Genomic DNA, 21,514 nt, shown 5'->3' on the forward strand with positions numbered 1-21,514 from the left:
ATGTCTGTTCTATTTTGCACATTTCTATTTTAAATGCTCTGTAACGATGTAGCCTGCCCAATTGATGAGTCTTATTGGCAAGCCTGCTCTGTGTGTACTATTGTGATTGGATGGTCTCATGCATCAATGTCCTTGTCCTATACGCTTGTCTGTCAGATGTCAGCTGTTCTGATTGGCTATTGACTCCACTCCCATCCCGATAGCCAATAAGGTGTCTCCAACATCGTCCGGCGGCGTGGCCGGGGGTGTGATTCATGTGTATGCGGACGACAATCCAGAGAAAAGCAGCGGCAGCTTCATTCCATACTGCTCCATGGCCCAGGCTCAGCTCTGTTTCCATGGACACCGAGATGCCGTCAAGTTCTTTGTCTCTGTTCCAGGTCAGTTAGTAATCATAATTTGATTTGATAAAGTTAATTATCCCCTTAAATGCATTAAATCAAATGTGTAGTTCTTGACTAACTAAAAAAGTATTATACCTACTGTCAATACTCTGTGAGGATGGACCAGATTGTCAACTGGGCACTAAAATGCAAAAGTGGTTCACAGTGTTTAATTTGTGGGTATCTATTGGTAAGGTTCTTTAGTACTATGTGACAACAGCTGTAGAAAAGGCATTATAAATACAATTGATTGACTGATCTGTTTCTCGTTGCCTGTTTAACAAATATATATATACAGTACCAGTCAAAAGTTTGAATACACCTACACATTCAAGGGTTTTTCTTTATTTATTACTATTTTCTACATTGTAGAATAATAGTGAAGACAGCAAAACTATGAAATAACACATATGGATTAATGTAGTAACCAAAAAAGTGTAAGAGGAATGCTTTTCCAACAGTCTTGAAAGAGTTCCCACATATGTTGAGCAATTGTTGGCTGCTTTTCCTTCACTCTGTGGTCCAACTCATCCCAAACCATCTCAATTGGTTTGAGGTAGAGGGATTGTGGAGGCCAGGTCATCTGATGCATCACTCCATCACTCTCCTTGGTCAAATAGCCCTTACACAGCCCGGAGGTGTTTTTTTGGGTCATTGTCCTGTTGAAAAACAAATGATAGTTCCACTAAGCGCAAACCAGATGGGATGGTGTATCGCTGCAGAATGCTGTGGTAGCCATGCTGGTTAAATGTGCCTTGAATTCTAAATAAATCACTGACAGTGTCACCAGCAAAGCACCCCCACAACATCACACCACCTCCTCCATGCTTCACGGTGGGAACCACACATGCGGAGATCATCCGTTCATCTACTCTGCGTCTCAGAAAGACACGGCGGTTGGAACCAAAAATATAAAATTTGGACTCATCAAACCAAAGGACAGATTTCCATCAATCTAATATCCATTGCTCGTGTTTCTTGGCCCAAGCACGTCTCTTATTCTTATTGGTGTCCTTTAGTAGTGGTTTCTTTGCAGCAATTCGACCATGAAGGCTTGATTCCCGCAGTCTCCTTTGAACAGTTGCTGTTGCGATGTGTCTGTTACTTTAAATCTGTGAAGCATTTATTTGGGCTGCAATCTGAGGTGCAGTTAACTCTAATGAACTTATCCTCTGGGTCTTCCTTTCTTGTGGCGGTCCTCATGAGAGCCAGTTTCATCATAGCACTTGATGTTTTTTTGCGACTGCACTTCTAGAAACTTTCAAAGTTCTTGAAATATTCGGATTGACTGACCTTCATGTCTTAATGTAATGATGGACTGTCATTTATCTTTGCTTATTTGAGCTGTTCTTACCATAATATAGACTTGGTCTTTTATTCAATAGGGTTATCTTCTGTATACCACCCCTACCTTGTCACAGCGCAACTGATTGTCTCAAACGCATTAAGAAGGAAAGGAAAGAAATTCCACAAATTAACTTTTAACAAGGCACACCTGCTAATTGAAATGCTTTCCAAGTGACTAGCTCATGAAGCTGGTTGGGAGAATGCCACGAGTGTGCAAAGCTGTCATCAAGGCAAATGGTGGCTACTTTGAAGAATCTCAAATCTAAAAAATATTTTGATTTTGTTAGCAGTTGATGTTATTCTTCAATAACACAAACCCCAAAGCAAATCAGGTGGAGAAAATTAGATTTGGTTTGAGAAGGGCAAATCATTGATTTTATGCTGGGAGGTAGATGTTCAGACTCCCCTGTCCTCAGCTTTTCTCCACATAATAAAGAAACAGGATGTAATTTATCACCCCCCACCCTAGCCTGGGGTTGACCAATCAGAAGTCCTTGCAGTACAACTGGGACAATGGCCAAATAACAAGTATCCTGCTCCAGACTCAATGTACAGAACGTAGCACACACACATAGCACATGTAGCTCTGAGTTCAGGACTGACATTCCACAGATTCTAAACAGCTGTTGAACTGAAAAACAACTCCTATTTACATTGACACTTCCCTATTGACCATCAGTACTCTATTTTGTTTTTAGTACTCTCGTCCTCTCATCCTCTGCATTGTGCATTTATCTTCTAAATATTCTTAGAATTTGTTGAACACTTTTTCGGTTACTGCATGATTCCATATGTGCTATTTCATATATTTGATGTCTTCACTATTATTCTACATGTAGAAAATAGTAAAAACAAATCCTTGAATGAGTAGGTGTGTCCAAATGTTTGACTGGTACTGTGTACAGTAGTGGCCAAAAGTTTTGAGAATGACACAAATATTAATTTTCACAAAGTTAGCTGCTTTAGTGTCTTTAGATATTTTTGTCAGATGTTACTATGGAACACTGAAGTATAATTACAAGCATATCATAAGTGTCAAAGGCTTTTATTGACAATGACATGAAGTTGATGCAAAGAGTCAATATTTGCAGTGTTGACCCTTTTTTTTCAAGACCTCTGCAATCCTCCCTGGCATGCTGTCAATTCATTTCTGGGCCACATCCTGACTGATGGCAGCCCATTCTTGCATAATCAATGCTTGGAGATTGTCAGAATTTGTGGGGTTTTGTTTGTTCACCCGCCTTTTGAGGATTGACCACAAGTTCTCAATGGGATTAAGGTCTGGGGAGTTTCCTGGCCATGGACCCAAAATATTGATGTTTTGTTCCCAGAGCCACTTAGTTTTCACTTTTACCTTATGGCAAGGTGCTCCATCATGCTGGAAACCATTCTTTATTCATGGCTGTGTTCTTAGGCAAAATTGTGAGTGAGCCCACTCCCTTGGCTGAGAAGCAACCCCACACATGAATGGTCTCAGGATGCTTTACTGTTGGCATGGCACAGGACTGAGGGTAGCGCTCACCTTGTCTTTTCCAGACAAGCTTTTTTCCGGATTCCCCAAACAATCGGAAAGGGGATTCATCAGAGAAAATGACTTTACCCCAGTCCTCAGCAGTCCAATCCCTTTACCTTTTGCAGAATATCAGTCTGTCCCTGATGTTTTTCCTGGAGAGAAGTGGCTTCTTTGCTGCCCTTCTTGACACCAGGCCATCCTCCAAAAGTCTTTGCCTCACTGTGCGTGCAGATGCACTCACCTGCCTGCTGCCATTCCTGACCAAGCTCTGTACTGGTGGTGCCCCGATCCCGCAGCTGAATCAACTTTAGGAGATGGTCCTGGAGCTTGCTGGACTTTCTTGGGAACCCTAAAGCCTTCTTCACAACATTTGAACTGCTCTCCTTGAAGTTCTTGATGATCCGATAAATGGTTGATTTAGATGCAATCTTACTGGCAGCAACATCCTTGCATGTGAAGCCTTTTTTTGTGCAAAGCAATGATGGTGGCACGTGTTTCCTTGCAGGTAATCATGATCAGGAAAAACAATGATTCCAAGCACCACCCTCCTTTTGAAACCTCCAGTCTGTTGTTCGAACTCAATCAGCATGACAGAGTGATCTCCAGCCTTGTCCTCGTCAACACACACACCTGTGTTAACAAGAGAATCACTGACATAATGTCAGCTGGTCCTTTTGTGGCAGGGCTGAAATGCAGTGGAAGTGTTTTTGGGGGATTCAATTCATTTGCATGGTAAAGAGGGAATTTGCAATTAATTGCAATTCATCTGATCACTCTTCATAACATTCTGGATTATATGCAAATTACCATCATACAAACTGAGGCAGCAGACTTTGTGAAAATTCATATTTGTGTCATTCTCAAAACTTTTGGCCACAACAGTGTGTGTGTGTGTGTATATATATATATATATAATATTACATTTTTCTGTTTTTCTGTCAGGCAACGTGTTGGCCACCCTAAATGGTAGTGTGCTGGACAGCCCGTCAGAGGGTCAGGGGTCCTCGGCACAGCCGGAGGCTGAGGCTCAGAGCATACAGAACGTTCTGGTGCTGAGTGGAGGGGAGGGCTACATCGACTTCCGCATCGGTGAGGAAAATCACACACTCACTCATGCATGCACACACACACTGCCATACACCCAAGTTCATGTGGTGCTCTTTTCAATTCCTAATCGAATTCGTCTCCAGATTCTTAACCCTTCTGCTCTAGTTGTGCACTTGTTCATTTCACTTTATGGATTTAAAATACCAATCCAATGCTTTTATATGTGTGGATGTGCAGAAACACTTCAGTACAAAGGTGACAGACACCGGGCGTATCTGTTCATGCTGACTGGCTCTCTCACTTCATCTGTGTGTCAGGTGATGGCGAGGACGACGAGACAGAGGAAGGGGAAGTGCCGGGGGGCGCCCCGCAGATGAAGCCTGCTGTGTGCAAAGCCGAGCGGAGCCATATCATCGTATGGCAGGTGTCCTACATCCCCGTGTGATACTCCCACCCTCAAGGGTTACCTTGCATCCCCCTGTCCCCCCTTCTTGCGCCCAGATTATCACCCTCTTCCCCCATCCTAAAACTAACCCACCCTACCCACCCCTCCCTGCCCCTGTATCTACCCCTGGTCATGATGTAACTATCCCTAGGCTTGGGAATGACCCCTCAGCCCCTGTATGTACTATTACACCCATTTTAACTATTGATATCCCCCCAAAACCTTGTAACTACCAATTGCCTTGTAAGTATCACTCCCCCAGTCCAGTAACTTTCCAAATAGCTTGACTATGACTACCCCTTCCCCTCCATCGCCCTGTTTTTTTGCCGCTTCTACCAATGTAATTATTTCCCCCCACCATGAGCCTTGTAATTACCCCTGCCTCCTAACACCTCCGCTACCCTGTATCTACTCCCTAAAGCCTGGAGTGTGTCTTAAATGGCACCCTAGTCCATATATGGTGCATTACTTTTGATCAGGGCCCATATGGTGCTGGGCAAAACTAATGCACTATATAGGGAATAGGGTGCCGTTTCAGACATACCTGTATTTATTTCCCCTGGAAGGACATCTGTATCTCTCCTGTATTGACCTTTGACTTGTAATGGCCTGTATCTGCCCCCAAGCTACTCCCTGATACCTACAATCACCCCTAACTCCTCCCTTTCTCGCTTTGCCCACCTCTTACCAACATCACAAGTACAGGAACATTAAAGACTACTGCGTAATATAACGCCTCTCCAGGAATTACCCAAGATTTGCAGCAACAGCCAACCAGTAATCCAAAAACTATTTATGGTATGACTTACTAAAACCCCCCACCTCCAATCAGCTTTCAGCTCACTGAACCACGATTGAAACAGAGACAGCTGATTGGTCAAGAGGGATTCAGGGACAGGCAGCTATTGGTCGGAGTGAGTGACACAGTCACTAGCCACTCATTGCTGAGTTGAATGTAGAGAGAGAGAGACTGACAGTTGATTGGTTGGTTCAGGGTGATTTTACCTCAGCCAGCTGTTAGAAGGTGAGGAGACGGTGAATGTACGTGGAAAAAACAAGATCAGTCTTGAATGCATTGGCCTGTAAATACAGTGAAGTTTGATCAGGAGGTGTGCAGACTCAGGATGGCCCTTTATAATGCACTATTTTTGACTAGAGCCCTATGGTTCTTTGTCAAAAGTAGTGTACTATATAGGGAATAGGGTGCCATTTGGGATACAGATGTAGTAAAATTCATGGGGGATGACTGATCCAGAAAAACAGGTGTAGTGGAGTAAAGAGAAACTCTTGATTTGGCATCAGAGGATGAACAGGGATTGTAATTGTTCCACATTAGAAGCAAGTTTCCAGACAGCCTTATGGACATAGATTGTCTGTGTTTGAGCGCATCAAATATGTGATGCATTGTGGGTAAGTTGGGACTGACTGATTTGATCTACAAATAATAATGAGTATTTATTTATGATGCAAGGTGATTTGTAGATCAGTCAGTCGGCTGCACTGTCGATCAAACCCAAACTCTCCTGTAGAGAAAATGGACAGATAAAGAGTCTCAGTTCTATTTCGGCCTTTGTAAAAACCTAAATCCTCTCAGGTCTGTGAACACCAAATGGGTAAGGGCGTAGGGGAAAGTAACCGTGCCGAAATCTAACTGTGCCAAATAGTGGAAGGAGAGCGAGAGAGCCAGGCATATCCTTGAGCTGTGAACTGATTGGTTCATAACTGATTCACCAACCACCCACTGCTCTAATTCGCTGTTCCCAGACTGACAGTTGGACAGTGAGGTTTGTGCTTGGTCGCCTGTTTTGAGTGACAGCTGTCATTGAGGATTCTGTAACTCTCCAGACATGCCCAAGGCCCCCCCCCCTCTTGTTCAGTATGTAACTCATATCTCTTTATCTGTGTGGATTAATTATTAAACCTAGTGTGCGCTGAAAACCAGAGGCCATGTTGTCTGTCGTTCTCTTCTGTTGGTTGACTTATTTTCAACCTTTTTTTAGTGTTTTTATTTATTTATTTATTTACTCACTTTTTGAATTAGGACAAGGATTCAATCTGAATTCAAGGCCAACCTATGCCGCATTTAAAGGTAATTTCCGATTGGCGTTTGCCGTGAATCCGGTCTCCGCAAACATTACCTTTAAAAGATGCATAACCGACAAAACGTGATCGGATTAAGGACTCGATTTAATCTGTATCACAGATTGTGTGATTGAAATTTAAAGGTAATTTCCGATTGAGCCAACATACAGTATGCAGCGTTTACTGTGAATGCAATCTCCACTAATGCTCTGAACGAACTTTATTTAACTCTCTGCAAACTGGAAACAATTTATCCGGAGGCTGCATTCATTGTAGCTGGGGATTTTAACAAGGCTAATCTGAAAACAAGACTCCCCAAATTTTATCAGCATATCGATTGCGCAACCAGGGGAGGAAAGACCTTGGACCATTGTTACTCTAACTTCCGCGACGCATATAAGGCCCTGCCCCGCCCCCCTTTCGGAAAAGCTGACCACGACTCCATTTTGTTGATCCCTGCCTACAGACAGAAACTAAAACAAGAGGCTCCCACGCTGAGGTCTGTCCAACGCTGGTCCGACCAAGCTGACTCCACACTCCAAGACTGCTTCCATCACGTGGACTGGGAGATGTTTCGTATTGCGTCAGATAACAACATTGACGAATACGCTGATTCGGTGTGCGAGTTCATTAGAACGTGCGTTGAAGATGTCGTTCCCATAGCAACGATTAAAACATTCCCTAACCAGAAACCGTGGATTGATGGCAGCATTCGTGTGAAACTGAAAGCGCGAACCACTGCTTTTAATCAGGGCAAGGTGTCTGGTAACATGACCGAATACAAACAGTGCAGCTATTCCCTCCGCAAGGCTATCAAACAAGCTAAGCGCCAGTACAGAGACAAAGTAGAATCTCAATTCAACGGCTCAGACACAAGAGGCATGTGGCAGGGTCTACAGTCAATCACGGACTACAGGAAGAAACCCAGCCCAGTCACGGACCAGGATGTCTTGCTCCCAGGCAGACTAAATAACTTTTTTGCCCGCTTTGAGGACAATACAGTGCCACTGACACGGCCTGCAACGAAAACATGCGGTCTCTCCTTCACTGCAGCCGAGGTGAGTAAGACATTTAAACGTGTTAACCCTCGCAAGGCTGCAGGCCCAGATGGCATCCCCAGCCGCGCCCTCAGAGCATGCGCAGACCAGCTGGCCGGTGTGTTTACGGACATATTCAATCAATCCCTATACCAGTCTGCTGTTCCCACATGCTTCAAGAGGGCCACCATTGTTCCTGTTCCCAAGAAAGCTAAGGTAACTGAGCTAAATGACTACCGCCCCGTAGCACTCACATCCGTCATCATGAAGTGCTTTGAGAGACTAGTCAAGGACCATATCACCTCCACCCTACCTGACACCCTAGACCCACTCCAATTTGCTTACCGCCCAAATAGGTCCACAGACGATGCAATCTCAACCACACTGCACACTGCCCTAACCCATCTGGACAAGAGGAATACCTATGTGAGAATGCTGTTCATCGACTACAGCTCGGCATTCAACACCATAGTACCCTCCAAGCTCGTCATCAAGCTCGAGACCCTGGGTCTCGACCCCGCCCTGTGCAACTGGGTACTGGACTTCCTGACGGGCCGCCCCCAGGTGGTGAGGGTAGGCAACAACATCTCCTCCCCGCTGATCCTCAACACTGGGGCCCCACAAGGTTGCGTTCTGAGCCCTCTCCTGTACTCCCTGTTCACCCACGACTGCGTGGCCACGCACGCCTCCAACTCAATCATCAAGTTTGCGGACGACACAACAGTGGTAGGCTTGATTACCAACAACGATGAGACGGCCTACAGGGAGGAGGTGAGGGCCCTCGGAGTGTGGTGTCAGGAAAACAACCTCACACTCAACGTCAACAAAACTAAGGAGATGATTGTGGACTTCAGGAAACAGCAGAGGGAACACCCCCCTATCCACATCGATGGAACAGTAGTGGAGAGGGTAGCAAGTTTTAAGTTCCTCGGCATACACATCACAGACAAACTGAATTGGTCCACTCACACAGACAGCATTGTGAAGAAGGCACAGCAGCGCCTCTTCAACCTCAGGAGGCTGAAGAAATTCGGCTTGTCACCAAAAGCACTCACAAACTTCTACAGATGCACAATCGAGAGCATCCTGGCGGGCTGTATCACCGCCTGGTATGGCAACTGCACCGCCCTCAACCGTAAGGCTCTCCAGAGGGTAGTGAGGTCTGCACAACGCATCACCGGGGGCAAACTACCTGCCCTCCAGGACACCTACACCACCCGATGTCACAGGAAGGCCATAAAGATCATCAAGGACATCAACCACCCGAGCCACTGCCTGTTCACCCCGCTATCATCCAGAAGGCGAGGTCAGTACAGGTGCATCAAAGCTGGGACCGAGAGACTGAAAAACAGCTTCTATCTCAAGGCCATCAGACTGTTAAACAGCCACCACTAACACTGAGTGGCTGCTGCCAACACACTGACACTGACTCAACTCCAGCCACTTTAATAATGGGAATTGATGGGAAATGATGTAAATATATCACTAGCCACTTTAAACAATGCTACCTTATATAAATGTTACTTACCCTACATTATTCATCTCATACGCATACGTATATACTGTACTCTATATCATCGACGGTATCCTTATGTAATACATGTATCACTAGCCACTTTATACTATACTATGCCACTTTGTTTACATACTCATCTCATTTGTACATACTGTACCCGATACCATCTACTGTATCTTGCCTATGCTGCTCTGTACCATCACTCATTCATATATCCTTATGTACATATTCTTTATCCCCTTACACTGTGTACAAGACAGTAGTTTTGGAATTGTTAGTTAGATTACTTGTTATTACTGCATTGTCGGAACTAGAAGCACAAGCATTTCGCTACACTCGCATTAACATCTGCTAACCATGTGTATGTGACAAATAAAATTTGATTTGATTTGATTTAATGCGGGAACATTGCCTTTAAATTTCAATCATGCTGTAGTGCGGAACTTCCACGATACGGATTGAATTGAAGGTATATTAAGAATGTATGAAATGGCATCCTGTAAGACCAAACCTACTTTAAGTAACAAGGACAGTGGTTCAGATCCGGAAGAGTCAGCTCAATTCGATTTGGATCATACCCTGTCAACTTTCGGTACTATAGACGTTCATGTTGCACAGCGGACATTACGTTACATTTTTATATTAAAGGTGCATTGAGTACAGTACAAAGTATATCACACATACAACCACCCTTAATGCCTATGATATACCTGTAACAATAAAGGAATGACATTTATTGAGAAAAAATAAAATAACTGCAAATTCATCCAAATTTATTTGAAGCTATACAGTTGGCTGTCCAACCACATTCAGTGTTTACAAACTCCAGCGCCTTCCTTCTTCACTATTGGTTCTCCTTGGAAGTTGAAGAGTGTTTTTGGATTATGATGAGGTAAGAAAGCAGTACAGCTTCATGCATTTTAAGACATATTCTTCAAAAACCAAGAGCTGTTATGTTACAGACGACATCTTTAAAATTGCTCAAATGAATTAAATAACTACACTGACCGAACTGTGAATGTGTGCCTTCAGGTTAAAACAAAATAAATCCCAATTCATTCATGAGATTAGAGAAATGTGCCTGCCCTATGTTCGCCTTTCTCTCTTTGTCAGGGGTTATTGCTAAATTCAGAGAGAGCACAATTGCATCCTACATCTATGACCGTCCAGTACATACAGAGAGCAGCAGCAGATATAATACTAAAGAACCTACAGTACAAGGATTCTTCTTGCAGTGTGAGTTCAATCTTTAGGTTAACTCGCTGTGAATCTTGCACCTTGCAATTTAATCCCAATGTCATTTTGTGTAAGTAACTGTAGCAGAGAAGATGTGCGTTGTCATTCATTCATTCAATAAATATTTAATCAAAGCAGCAACATCACTCCTATCACCTACAGTACAGCTGCCTGCTACAGAAAGCCGCAAAGCGATTTTGTATCAGTGTGTGTTTTTAAGTGTCTGTGTAGACCTACGTTGATAAGTATAGTGCCTTCAGAAAATATTCACACCTCTTGACTTTTTCCACATTTTGTGTTACAGCTAGAATTTAAAATGGATTCTATTTAGATTTTGTGTCACTGGTCTACATACAATACCCCATAATTTCAAAGTGGAATTATGTTTTTAGATATTTTTACAAATTAATAAAAATAAATTAAAAAAATGTCAAAGACTGAATAAATATTCAACCCCTTTGTTATTGCAAGCCGAAATAAGTTCAGGAGTAAACATGTGCTTAACAAATCACATAAGTTGCATGGACTCCCTCTGTGTGATATAATAGTGTTTAACATGATTTTTGAATGACTCTGTACCCTACACACACAATTATCTGTAAGGTCCCTGAGTCGAGCAGTGAATTTCAAACACAGATTCAACCACAAAGACCAGGGAGGTTCACTGCCAGGGAGGTTCACCACAAAGACTCACTGCTGTACTCGCTGCCAAAGTTGATTCTAACATGTATTGACTCAGGTGGATGAATACTCTCTGCCTGGGATTCAAGTTAACACACAACATAGCACCACCACCTTTGAAGGTTTTCGTCAACCTCTGCTCAGACTTAAATAGCAGTTCCAAGAACCTCCACCAGGGGAGACTGTAGCATCCAAACAAAAAGAAGACACGGGAGTCAGCCCGACACGAACTTTAGATACCAAGGAGCAGTGCTTGATTTCAGCCAGATCCTGCCGGAACAGGATCCGCCCGGCACCTCTCAGTTTTGGACTTGTTTCGTTGCGGAACCCATTTGCCAAGATCCGGTACCTCTCGTGGCATGAAAAATACTTTTCACTGTTTGCAATGTAAAAAATAAAAGCAATCAGCGTTAGGCTAATTAAAGTTGACTGCTTTGTAATTCTCATGGTTGCCCCCTAAAAAAACGTAATGTGAATAATTGATTCGTGTTGGGCTGGGCCGTTTGATGTTTTGCCCAACATTGTAGCCTGTATAGACCAACGCATGGCCATTGCTGTGTTGAGAAAGAAGCGCGCCTGTATCTCGCACAGAACTAGAATGAGATTCACTTTCTATATCTCTCCCTCTCTCTACTCTGATAGACATGAGCCTGCAACTCTCATCATTTATTTCCTAATATGATCATAGCCGCGCGAAGGGTTCTGGAGGTGCCGCAGCAGCACTCTTGATAAATTTAAATCAAATCACATGTTATTTGTCAGATGCGCCGAATACAACCCTACCATAAAAAAATAATACATACAAGTTATATAATTACTGCTGTCTGTTCAGAAACAAATTAAATGCATTAGAATAGTGCACCAGGAGTAGGCATATAATTTAGCCACAGATTATCAATGATTTATTTTTTTTAATTGCCTAGCTGTGGATTGTGTGTAGCCCAATCATGAGGCATGCCTAAAGTCGGGAACACGCGCGGCAAGTCTGTCAGTGAACAGCATGCAGCCAAAACAGGCTTTTACCAAGTAAAACAAGAGAGATAAGCTTTTGGCACGAGCACATTGGCCATCGCCGGTGAGTAGACTGAGCATCAATGGGTATAATTTCCTCCTCATACTGTACAATATGTGTGTGTCCACACACCTACAGTAGGTCTAGGGCTAGGTTATTGATGGATTGAGGACAAGGTCGTTTTTATTGATCTCAGATTCTGTTTGTCAGTGTCAAAGTAGCTTCGTCATTTCGATCATTTGTGAGGTAGTAAAAGTCTCCAGTCATCTAAAATTATATAAAATTGCATGAAATACATTTATGAAGGTCACATTTTTTCCCGAACCCTAGGCTACAAAAAACTCCCCATGTGTGCAACTTCTGTAAGCAACTTCTACTGATCTATGTCGGTTTGCAAAATAAATTATAATGCATGCAGTGTTTTATTATAACGTTTTTTTTCTCCTGTTCTGGTACCTCAGTGTACCACGGGTCACCCCCCTATCTGGCTCAGTTTTTGTTCCAGCACCTCCCAATTTACAAAATAAGCACTGCCATATGCTCTCACTCACATCACTATCTCCTTTGGGAACATCCCACTCATGCGCGCACACACGTAGCATCTTGTTACATTTCTCAAAATTAGGCATCCACTGACATGGGCTCAGATGTATGTACAGTTATTTTCTGTGTGGTGGAAAATTAGTTGAAAGGGAGAAGAGGATGTGATTGCTTGTGGAGGGAGAGCGGCACAGATTTAGGAATTAGTTCAGCATTGCCATAGTTCAACAGCTTAAAGCATTCATTAACATGCTCCCAAAGACAGCAAGACATTCAATGACTCATGATTATTATTGTAGACTATAGGCTACTCCTGCATCTACCTTGTACAATACTGCAATCATTGAAGTAGGGTATCCATCCACATTTTAAATTAAATGTATCAATTAGATAAATAATAATATAATATTATTGTAGAAGAGCTAGACTAGCAGTAGAAATTGAATGGGTTAAACTGATGCAAGAGTTGGGGATAGAGGATGCATCTGTCATTAGTAATGTTTCACAGTAACATGTCAAACTAACCCTTTACAGAAATAGCTCGCCACAAGGTTAGAATATGACTCAGCGCTAAAGCCGACCTGGCCCCGAAAATAATATATAAGGAGAGTGCCTTCATTAAGAGGGCATGATAGTGCTACTTGACTTATCACCGACAGACAGCGTGTGATACTTCAACTATCATCAACCTAAAAGGTAATATCTGACTTTCACACTCTAGAACAATTGTATCTCTTGACTTCTGATTTCTGAACGAGACATGCTGAGACAAATACCCTCTACGCTCCTTGTGCTGAATACATCCACTTCCTAACCGGAGTGGATAAATAGCATCAGTGGTGTTACTAAGGGGCTTGATCTCGAACCGTTCTCTTCACTAATCAGTAAATCATAGTACAACTTCTAGTAGGAGAAACGGATACATATCTTACTTTCATACTCGAGAACAAGTGTATCTCTTGACTTCTGATTTCTGAACGAGACATACTGAGACAACTACCCTCCACACTCCTCGTGCTGAATAAATCCACCTCCTAACCGAGGTGGGTGAGTAGCAAAGGTGGTGTTATAAGTTTTTTTTTGTCTCGAACCGTTCTCTTCACTAATCAGTAAATCATAGTACAAACTTCTAGTAGGAGAAACAGATACTAAGTGATTGGATAAGCATCTGGAGAAATTGTGAGTGGAAGAACATACTCCTTGGGGACCAACCAGGTCAACCTGCGCTAAGGTAATTAACCGCTTGTTGTAATACATATATAAGGCATTAATACTAGTAAGTGTTTTGATGATTGTTGATGTTATAGATTAAGGACAAAGAGGAAACTGTAATAACGTGTACAACTGTGTGACTTGCAAACATTGAATAAAAAGTAGAAACTAGACCCAAAACCCTAGGGGAGAGAACGCCTCTGACACTCCCGTTCTAGGGGAACAAGTCTAGTTTCTACACTAATGACAATATGATGGTTTGGACAGAATAATAATTTTATTGCAACATGTACAGTGCCTTGCGAAAGTATTCGGCCCCCTTGAACTTTGCGACCTTTTGCCACATTTCAGGCTTCAAACATAAAGATATAAAACTGTATTTTTTTGTGAAGAATCAACAACAAGTGGGACACAATCATGAAGTGGAACGACATTTATTGGATATTTCAAACTTTTTTAACAAATCAAAAACTGAAAAATTGGGCGTGCAAAATTATTCAGCCACTGCTTTTTTAATGTTTTGTGTATAGTGGAGCTGCACTTCTTGCACTTTCTGGAGGATCAAGTTTTGAAATCAGTGGAAATGGAGTATGATAGCGAAAGAGATGGAGAAAACCCCTGTCTCCGGATTACATCTCCACCTAAGGGCAACCGTTACACTTTGACGTGTCATGTCGTAATGTACAGCACGCATAAAGCAACTATTTCTGTCTTACAATCTCTCTCCACCAGGTGTAGCCGCTGTTTACTTCTCATCCTTTAAAAACAAGAAATGGACAGTGACGGGGGTAAGGGGGGGATACCTTGTCATTTTTTGCGTCATCATTGCATTGCGATCATCATTCTCAAAGCCGCTGTTTACTTCTAAGATCACTTTAGCACCGCTCTAAAAACCTGATTCAAATTTGACACAAACCTTCAAATAGGTATGTAATGACACATTATATAAACTCTTTATAGTGTTTTATTTACATTTTAGAGGCGATAAGGTGATAAGTTGGACAGATCGAGTGAAAAAAAGCAATCTCTCCTTCTCACTATCACGCATTAGTTTTGCTTCCCCACCCGCCATTTTTAAAAAGACCCGACGGGGCTCATTGCCTGCTTGAATTATGCAGAAACGGGCAGCGTTTAGGTCATGCAATTGATTTTGTTGGAAAGGGGAGAAATTGTGCTTTACAATGGTATTGACATTACAGTTGATCTGGAAGTATTACGTTTTTGGTGCGCTAAAATAAAGGCAATTGTACGGACCAAGTCGATGTACGAGTTTAGGTGAGTTTACGTTAGCTCAATGTGGCAAGCTATTTTGGAATGTTTGGAAAAACTGTACCTTTCTAACATTTGTGGTTGATATTTAATTAATATAAATATAAACAATGCACCTTATGACTTTTATTAACATGCAGACGTCCCACAGATGTTAGTAAGGCGTTGATATCACTTCATGTCAGTCAGATGTTCAAAGGTAGAGACAGCCGCATGGTGGTGCTGTTGCCTAGGCTTAATTTTGGCACGAATCACTCCCCTAGCGCACTACAGGTTTTATATTTGTATTCATTATGGATCCCCATTAGCTGCTGCCGAGGCAGCAACTGCTCTTTCTTTGGGTCCAACAAAATTAAGGCAGTTATTGTCATGTTCTGACCTTTATTTTCCTTTGTTTTGTCTTTATTTAGTATGGTCAGGGCGTGAGTTGGGGTGGGCAGTCTATGTTTTGTGTTTAGGTCTCCGTTTTGGCCTAGTATGGTTCTCAATCAGAGGCAGGTGTCCTTAGTTGTCTCTGATTGAGAATCATACTTAGGTAGCCTGAGTTTCACTGTGGGTTTTGGGTGTTTGTTTCCGTGTCTGTGTTTGTCACCACACGGGACTGTTTCGGTTTGGTTTTCGTTCATGTTCACATTTATTGTTTTGTATTTCTTAGTGTTCAGTTTATGTTTTTATACTCAGGCCTCTACTCTACTACCACATATCTACAACACAAAATCCATGTGTACGTGTGTGTTTAGTGCATATGTTATTGTGTGTATGCATGTGTCTGTGCTAATGTTTGTGTTGCTTCACAGTCCCCGCTGTTCCTTAATATTGATTTTTTATCTGTTTTTATTATCTAATTTGTATGCTTGCATGTGTTACTTGATGTGGAATAGAGTTCAATGTAGTCAAGGCTCTATGTAGTGCTGTATGCCTAGTCTGAGAGGAAGAGAGAGGCCCAACTCAGTAGAAAATCTGTCTCCCTCCAGCAGGTCGCTTTTTCTGGGTGGTTTCGCCCCTATAGCAAGGCATTTTTGTATGACGTTCAATGAGTACGGAATTTGGTCAACAAGAAAATTAATGGCTTATTTGCTATGTTTTATTTTGCCTTAATTTTAATAGAGAAGACATTGAGACCTAGGTCTACTTTTTAAATGTGCCCTGTATAATAGAACATAATTACACACATTATACACAAATATATAGTGCCTTGCGAAAGTATTCGGCCCCCTTGAACTTTGCGACCTTTTGCCACATTTCAGGCTTCAAACACAAACTGTATTTTTTTGTGAAGAATCAACAACAAGTGGGACACAATCATGAAGTGGAACGACATTTATTGGATATTTCAAACTTTTTTAACAAATCAAAAACTGAAAAATTGGGCGTGCAAAATTATTCAGCCCCCTTAAGTTAATACTTTGTAGCGCCACCTTTTGCTGCGATTACAGCTGTAAGTCGCTTGGGGTATGTCTCTATCAGTTTTGCACATCGAGAGACTGACATTTTTCCCATTCCTCCTTGCAAAACAGCTCGAGCTCAGTGAGGTTGGATGGAGAGCATTTGTGAACAGCAGTTTTCAGTTCTTTCCACAGATTCTCGATTGGATTCAGGTCTGGACTTTGACTTGGCCATTCTAACACCTGGATATGTTTATTTTTGAACCATTCCATTGTAGATTTTGCTTTATGTTTTGCATCATTGTCTTGTTGGAAGACAAATCTCCGTCCCAGTCTCAGGTCTTTTGCAGACTCCATCAGGTTTTCTTCCAGAATGGTCCTGTATTTGGCTCCATCCATCTTCCCATCAATTTTAACCATCTTCCCTGTCCATGCTGAAGAAAAGCAGGCCCAAATCATGATGCTGCCACCACCATGTTTGACAGTGGAGATGGTGTAATCAGGGTGATGAGCTGTGTTGCTTTTACGCCAAACATAACGTTTTGCATTGTTGCCAAAAAGTTCAATTTTGGTTTCATCTGACCAGAGCACCTTCTTCCACATGTTTGGTGTGTCTCCCAGGTGGCTTGTGGCAAACTTTAAACGACACTTTTTATGGATATCTTTAAGAAATGGCTTTCTTCTTGCCACTCTTCCATAAAGGCCAGATTTGTGCAATATACGACTGATTGTTGTCCTATGGACAGAGTCTCCCACCTCAGCTGTAGATCTCTGCAGTTCATCCAGAGTGATCATGGGCCTCTTGGCTGCATCTCTGATCAGTCTTCTCCTTGTATGAGCTGAAAGTTTAGAGGGACGGACAGGTCTTGGTAGATTTGCAGTGGTCTGATACTCCTTCCATTTCAATATTATCTCTTGCACAGTGCTCCTTGGGATGTTTAAAGCTTGGGAAATCTTTTTGTATCCAAATCCGGCTTTAAACTTCTTCACAACAGTATCTCGGACCTGCCTGGTGTGTTCCTTGTTCTTCATGATGCTCTCTGCGCTTTTAACGGACCTCTGAGACTATCACAGTGCAGGTGCATTTATACGGAGACTTGATTACACACACCAGGCAGGTGTCATTAGTCATTTAGGTCAACATTGGATCATTCAGAGATCCTCACTGAACTTCTGGAGAGAGTTTGCTGCACTGAAAGTAAAGGGGCTGAATAATTTTGCACGCCCAATTTTTCAGTTTTTGATTTGTTAAAAAAAGTTTGAAATATCCAATAAATGTCGTTCCACTTCATGATTGTGTCCCACTTGTTGTTGATTCTTCACAAAAAAATACAGTTTTATATCTTTATGTTTGAAGCCTGAAATGTGGCAAAAGGTCGCAAAGTTCAAGGGGGCCGAATACTTTCGCAAGGCACTGTATCTAACAAGTAATCTAACAATTTCACAACAACTACCTTATACACACAATTGTCAATGAATGAATAAGAATATGTACATAAAAATAAATGGATGAGCGATGTCCGAACGGCATAGGCAAGATGCAGTAGATGGTATAGAGTACAGTATATACATATGAGATGAGTATTGTAGTGTATGTAAACATTATATGAAGTGGCATTGTTTAAAGTGGCTAGTGATACATTCATTACATAAAAATTTGTATTATTAAAGTGGCTATAGATGAGTCAGTATGTTGGCAGCAGCCACTCAATGTTAGTGATGGCTGTTTAACAGTCTGATGTCCTTGAGATAGAAGCTGTTTTTCAGTCTCTCAGTCCCCGCTTTGATGCACCAGTACTGACCTCGCCTTCTGGATGAAAGCAGGGTGAACAGGCAGTGGCTCGGGTGGTTGTTGTCCTTGATGATCTTTTTGGCCTTCCTGTGGCATCGGGTGGTGTAGGTGTTCTGGAGGGCAGGTATATTGCCCCTGGTGATGCGCTGTGCAGACCACACTACCCTCTGGAGAGCCTTACGGTTGTGGGCAGAGCAGTTGCTGTACCAGGCGGTGATACAGCCCGACAAGATGCTCTCGATTGTGCATCTGTGTGGGTGGACCATTTCAGTTTGTCCGTGATGTGTACGCCGAGGAACTTAACGTTCCACTTTCTCCGTTGATGTGGTGCTTCTCCCTCTGCCGTTTCCTGAAGTCCACGATCATCTCCTTTGTTTTGTTGACATTGAGTGTGAGGGCCCTCACCTCCTCCCTGTAGGCCGTCTTGTCGTTGGTAATCAAGCCTACCACTGTTGTGTCATCTGCAAACTTGATGATTGAGTTGGAGGCGTGCATGGCCACGCAGTCATGGGTGAACAGGGAGTACAGGAGAGGGCTGAGAACACACCCTTGTGGGGCCCCAGTGTTGAGGATCAGCGGGGTGGAGATGTTGTTTCCTGCTCTCATCACCTGGGGGCGGCCCGTCAGGAAGTCCAGGACCCAGTTGCACAGGGCGGGGTCGAGACCCAGGGTCTCAAGCTTAATGACGAGTTTTAAGGGTACTATGGTGTTAAATGCTGAGCTGCAGTCGATGAACAGTATTCTTACATAGGTATTCCTCTTGTCCAGAAGGGTTTTTGGGTAGTGTGCAGTGTGATTGCGATTTGCATCGTCTGTGGACCTATTAGGACGGAAAGCAATTTGGAGTGGGTCTAGGGTGTCAGGTAGGGTGGAAGTGATATGGTCCTTGATTAGTCTCTCAAAGCACTTTATGATGACGAAAGTGAGTGCTACGGGGCAATTTGGAGTGGGTCTAGGGTGTCAGGTAGGGTGGAAGTGATATGGTCCTTGATTAGTCTCTCAAAGCACTTTATGATGACGAAAGTGAGTGATACAGGGGAAGGTCTTAGTCAATTAGCTCAGTTACCTTAGCTTTCTTGGGAACAGGAACAATGGTGGCCCTCTTGAAGCACGTGGGAACAGCAGACTGGGATAAGGATTGATTGAATATGTCCGTAAACACACCAGCCAGCTGGTCTGCGCATGCTCTGAGGACGAGGCTAGGGATGCCATCTGGGCCGGCAGCCTTGCGAGGGTTAACACGTTTAAATGTTTTACTCATGTTGGCTGCAGTGAAGGAGAGCCCGCAGGTTTTGGTAGCGGGCCGTGTCGGTGGCGCTGTATTGTCCTCAAAGCGAGCAAAGAAGTTATTTAGTTTGTCTGGGAGCAAGACATAGTCGTCCATGACGGGGCTGGTTTTCCTTTTGTAGTCCGTGATTGACCGTAGACCCTGCCACATACCTCTCGTGTCTGTTTTTTCATTTTCAGTTAGGCTGCTCAGTACAACAGTCAATACTGTTGAGTTGACTGGTTTCATTATTGCAATAATTAATCTATACAAAATAAAGATGATTGTTTGAAGAAATGACCAAGTCTCTCTCAGTACTGAAGTTCCACGACAGCGGCCACTTGAGTATCTGGTCAATATAATGCAGGACTGACAAACTCATTCCACGAAAGGCAGAGTGTTTGCATGTTTCTGTTTTTTCCTTTCAATTAAGACTTAAGAAAACCAGGTAAGGGGAGTTCCTTACTAATTAGTGACCTTAATTAATCAATCAAGTACAAGGGTGGATTGAAAACCGGCAGACACTCAACCTTCCATGAGATGAGTTTGACACATTACATAATGGATAATCTGTGGGGCTGCCCATTCCCTCAAAGACGCCATAATGGGACAGATACAATGATGCGATGTCTATGGGTTAGCCACACAGGTAGCTAGCTAGCTAACGTGGAATTTGACTGGGAAGGAGAAGATGGCTTCTAAGATCATCTCTCCCAGTGCACTGTCCTGTGTGCTGTGCCAAGGATCCTATCATACGGTCACAGTTTCTAAACATACTGTACTTGTCTTTGATACTGTGTGGTGGCCACAGCTTCTGTATCCTATACAGAAAAAAAATATTGGAATACAAATTTTAAAAATTGTTTTAATAATAACAGTGCATTCGGAAAGTATTCAGGCCCCTTGAAATTTTCTACATTGTTACATTCCAGCCTTATTCTAAAATATATATATTTTTAAAAATCCCTCATCAATCTACACATTATACCCCATACTGACAAAGCCAAAACAGGTTTTTAGACATTTTTGCTAATTTATTACAAATAAAAACTGAAATGTACATTATTAAGTATTCAAACCCTTTACTCAGTACTTCGTTGAAGCACCTTTGCCAGCAATTCTAACCTAGAGTCTTCTTGGGTATGACGCTACAAGCTTGACTGTATTTGGGGAGTTTCTCCCATTATTCTCTGCAGATCCTCGCAAGCTCTGTCAGGTTGGTTGGGGAGAGTTGCTGCACAGCTATTTTTAGGTCTCTCCAGAGATGTTCGATCGGTTTCAAGTCTGGGCTCTGGCTGGGCCACTCAAGGACATTCCGAGACTTGCCCCGAAGCCACTCCTGCATTGTCTTGGCAGTGTGTTTAGGGTCGTTATCCTGTTGGAAGGTGACCCGTCACCCCAGTCTGAGGTCTTGAGCACTCTGGAGCAGGTTTTCATTAAGGATCTCTCTGTATTTTGCTCCGTTCATCTTTCCCTCAATCCTGACAAGTCTCTCAATAACTACCTCTGAAAAGCATCCCCACAGCATGATGCTGCCACCACAGGGATGGTGACAGGTTTCTTCCAGGCGTGACACTTGGCATTCAGGCCAAAGAGTTCAATCTTGTTTTCAACAGACCAGAGAATATGGTTTATTATGGTCTGAATCCTTTAGGTGCCTTTTGGCAAACTCCAAGTCATGTGCCTTTTACTTAGTGGCTTCCATCTGGCCACTCTACCATAACAACTTGACTGGTGGAGTGCTGCTGAG

At 42.8% G+C, this 21,514-nt stretch overlaps 1 protein-coding gene across 4 annotated transcripts in view; it reads left to right on the forward strand.

Annotated features, from left to right (window-relative positions):
* The window catches only part of LOC139406889 (C-Jun-amino-terminal kinase-interacting protein 3-like), an 80,235-nt gene extending 73,557 nt beyond the window's left edge, over positions 1-6,678 (forward strand). For all 4 annotated transcript variants that reach the window (XM_071150021.1, XM_071150022.1, XM_071150023.1 and 1 more), the window contains 3 exons: positions 204-380; positions 4,186-4,332; positions 4,608-6,678. In XM_071150021.1, coding sequence (XP_071006122.1) covers positions 204-380; positions 4,186-4,332; positions 4,608-4,735 — 452 coding nt within the window. In that variant the 3' untranslated portion in view covers positions 4,736-6,678. The remainder of the gene's footprint in view (positions 1-203; positions 381-4,185; positions 4,333-4,607) is intronic.
* Positions 6,679-21,514: the final 14,836 nt, after the last annotated feature.

Source organism: Oncorhynchus clarkii, chromosome 4 (genome assembly GCF_045791955.1).
Source record: "Oncorhynchus clarkii lewisi isolate Uvic-CL-2024 chromosome 4, UVic_Ocla_1.0, whole genome shotgun sequence".
Classification (NCBI taxonomy): Eukaryota; Metazoa; Chordata; class Actinopteri; order Salmoniformes; family Salmonidae; genus Oncorhynchus; species Oncorhynchus clarkii.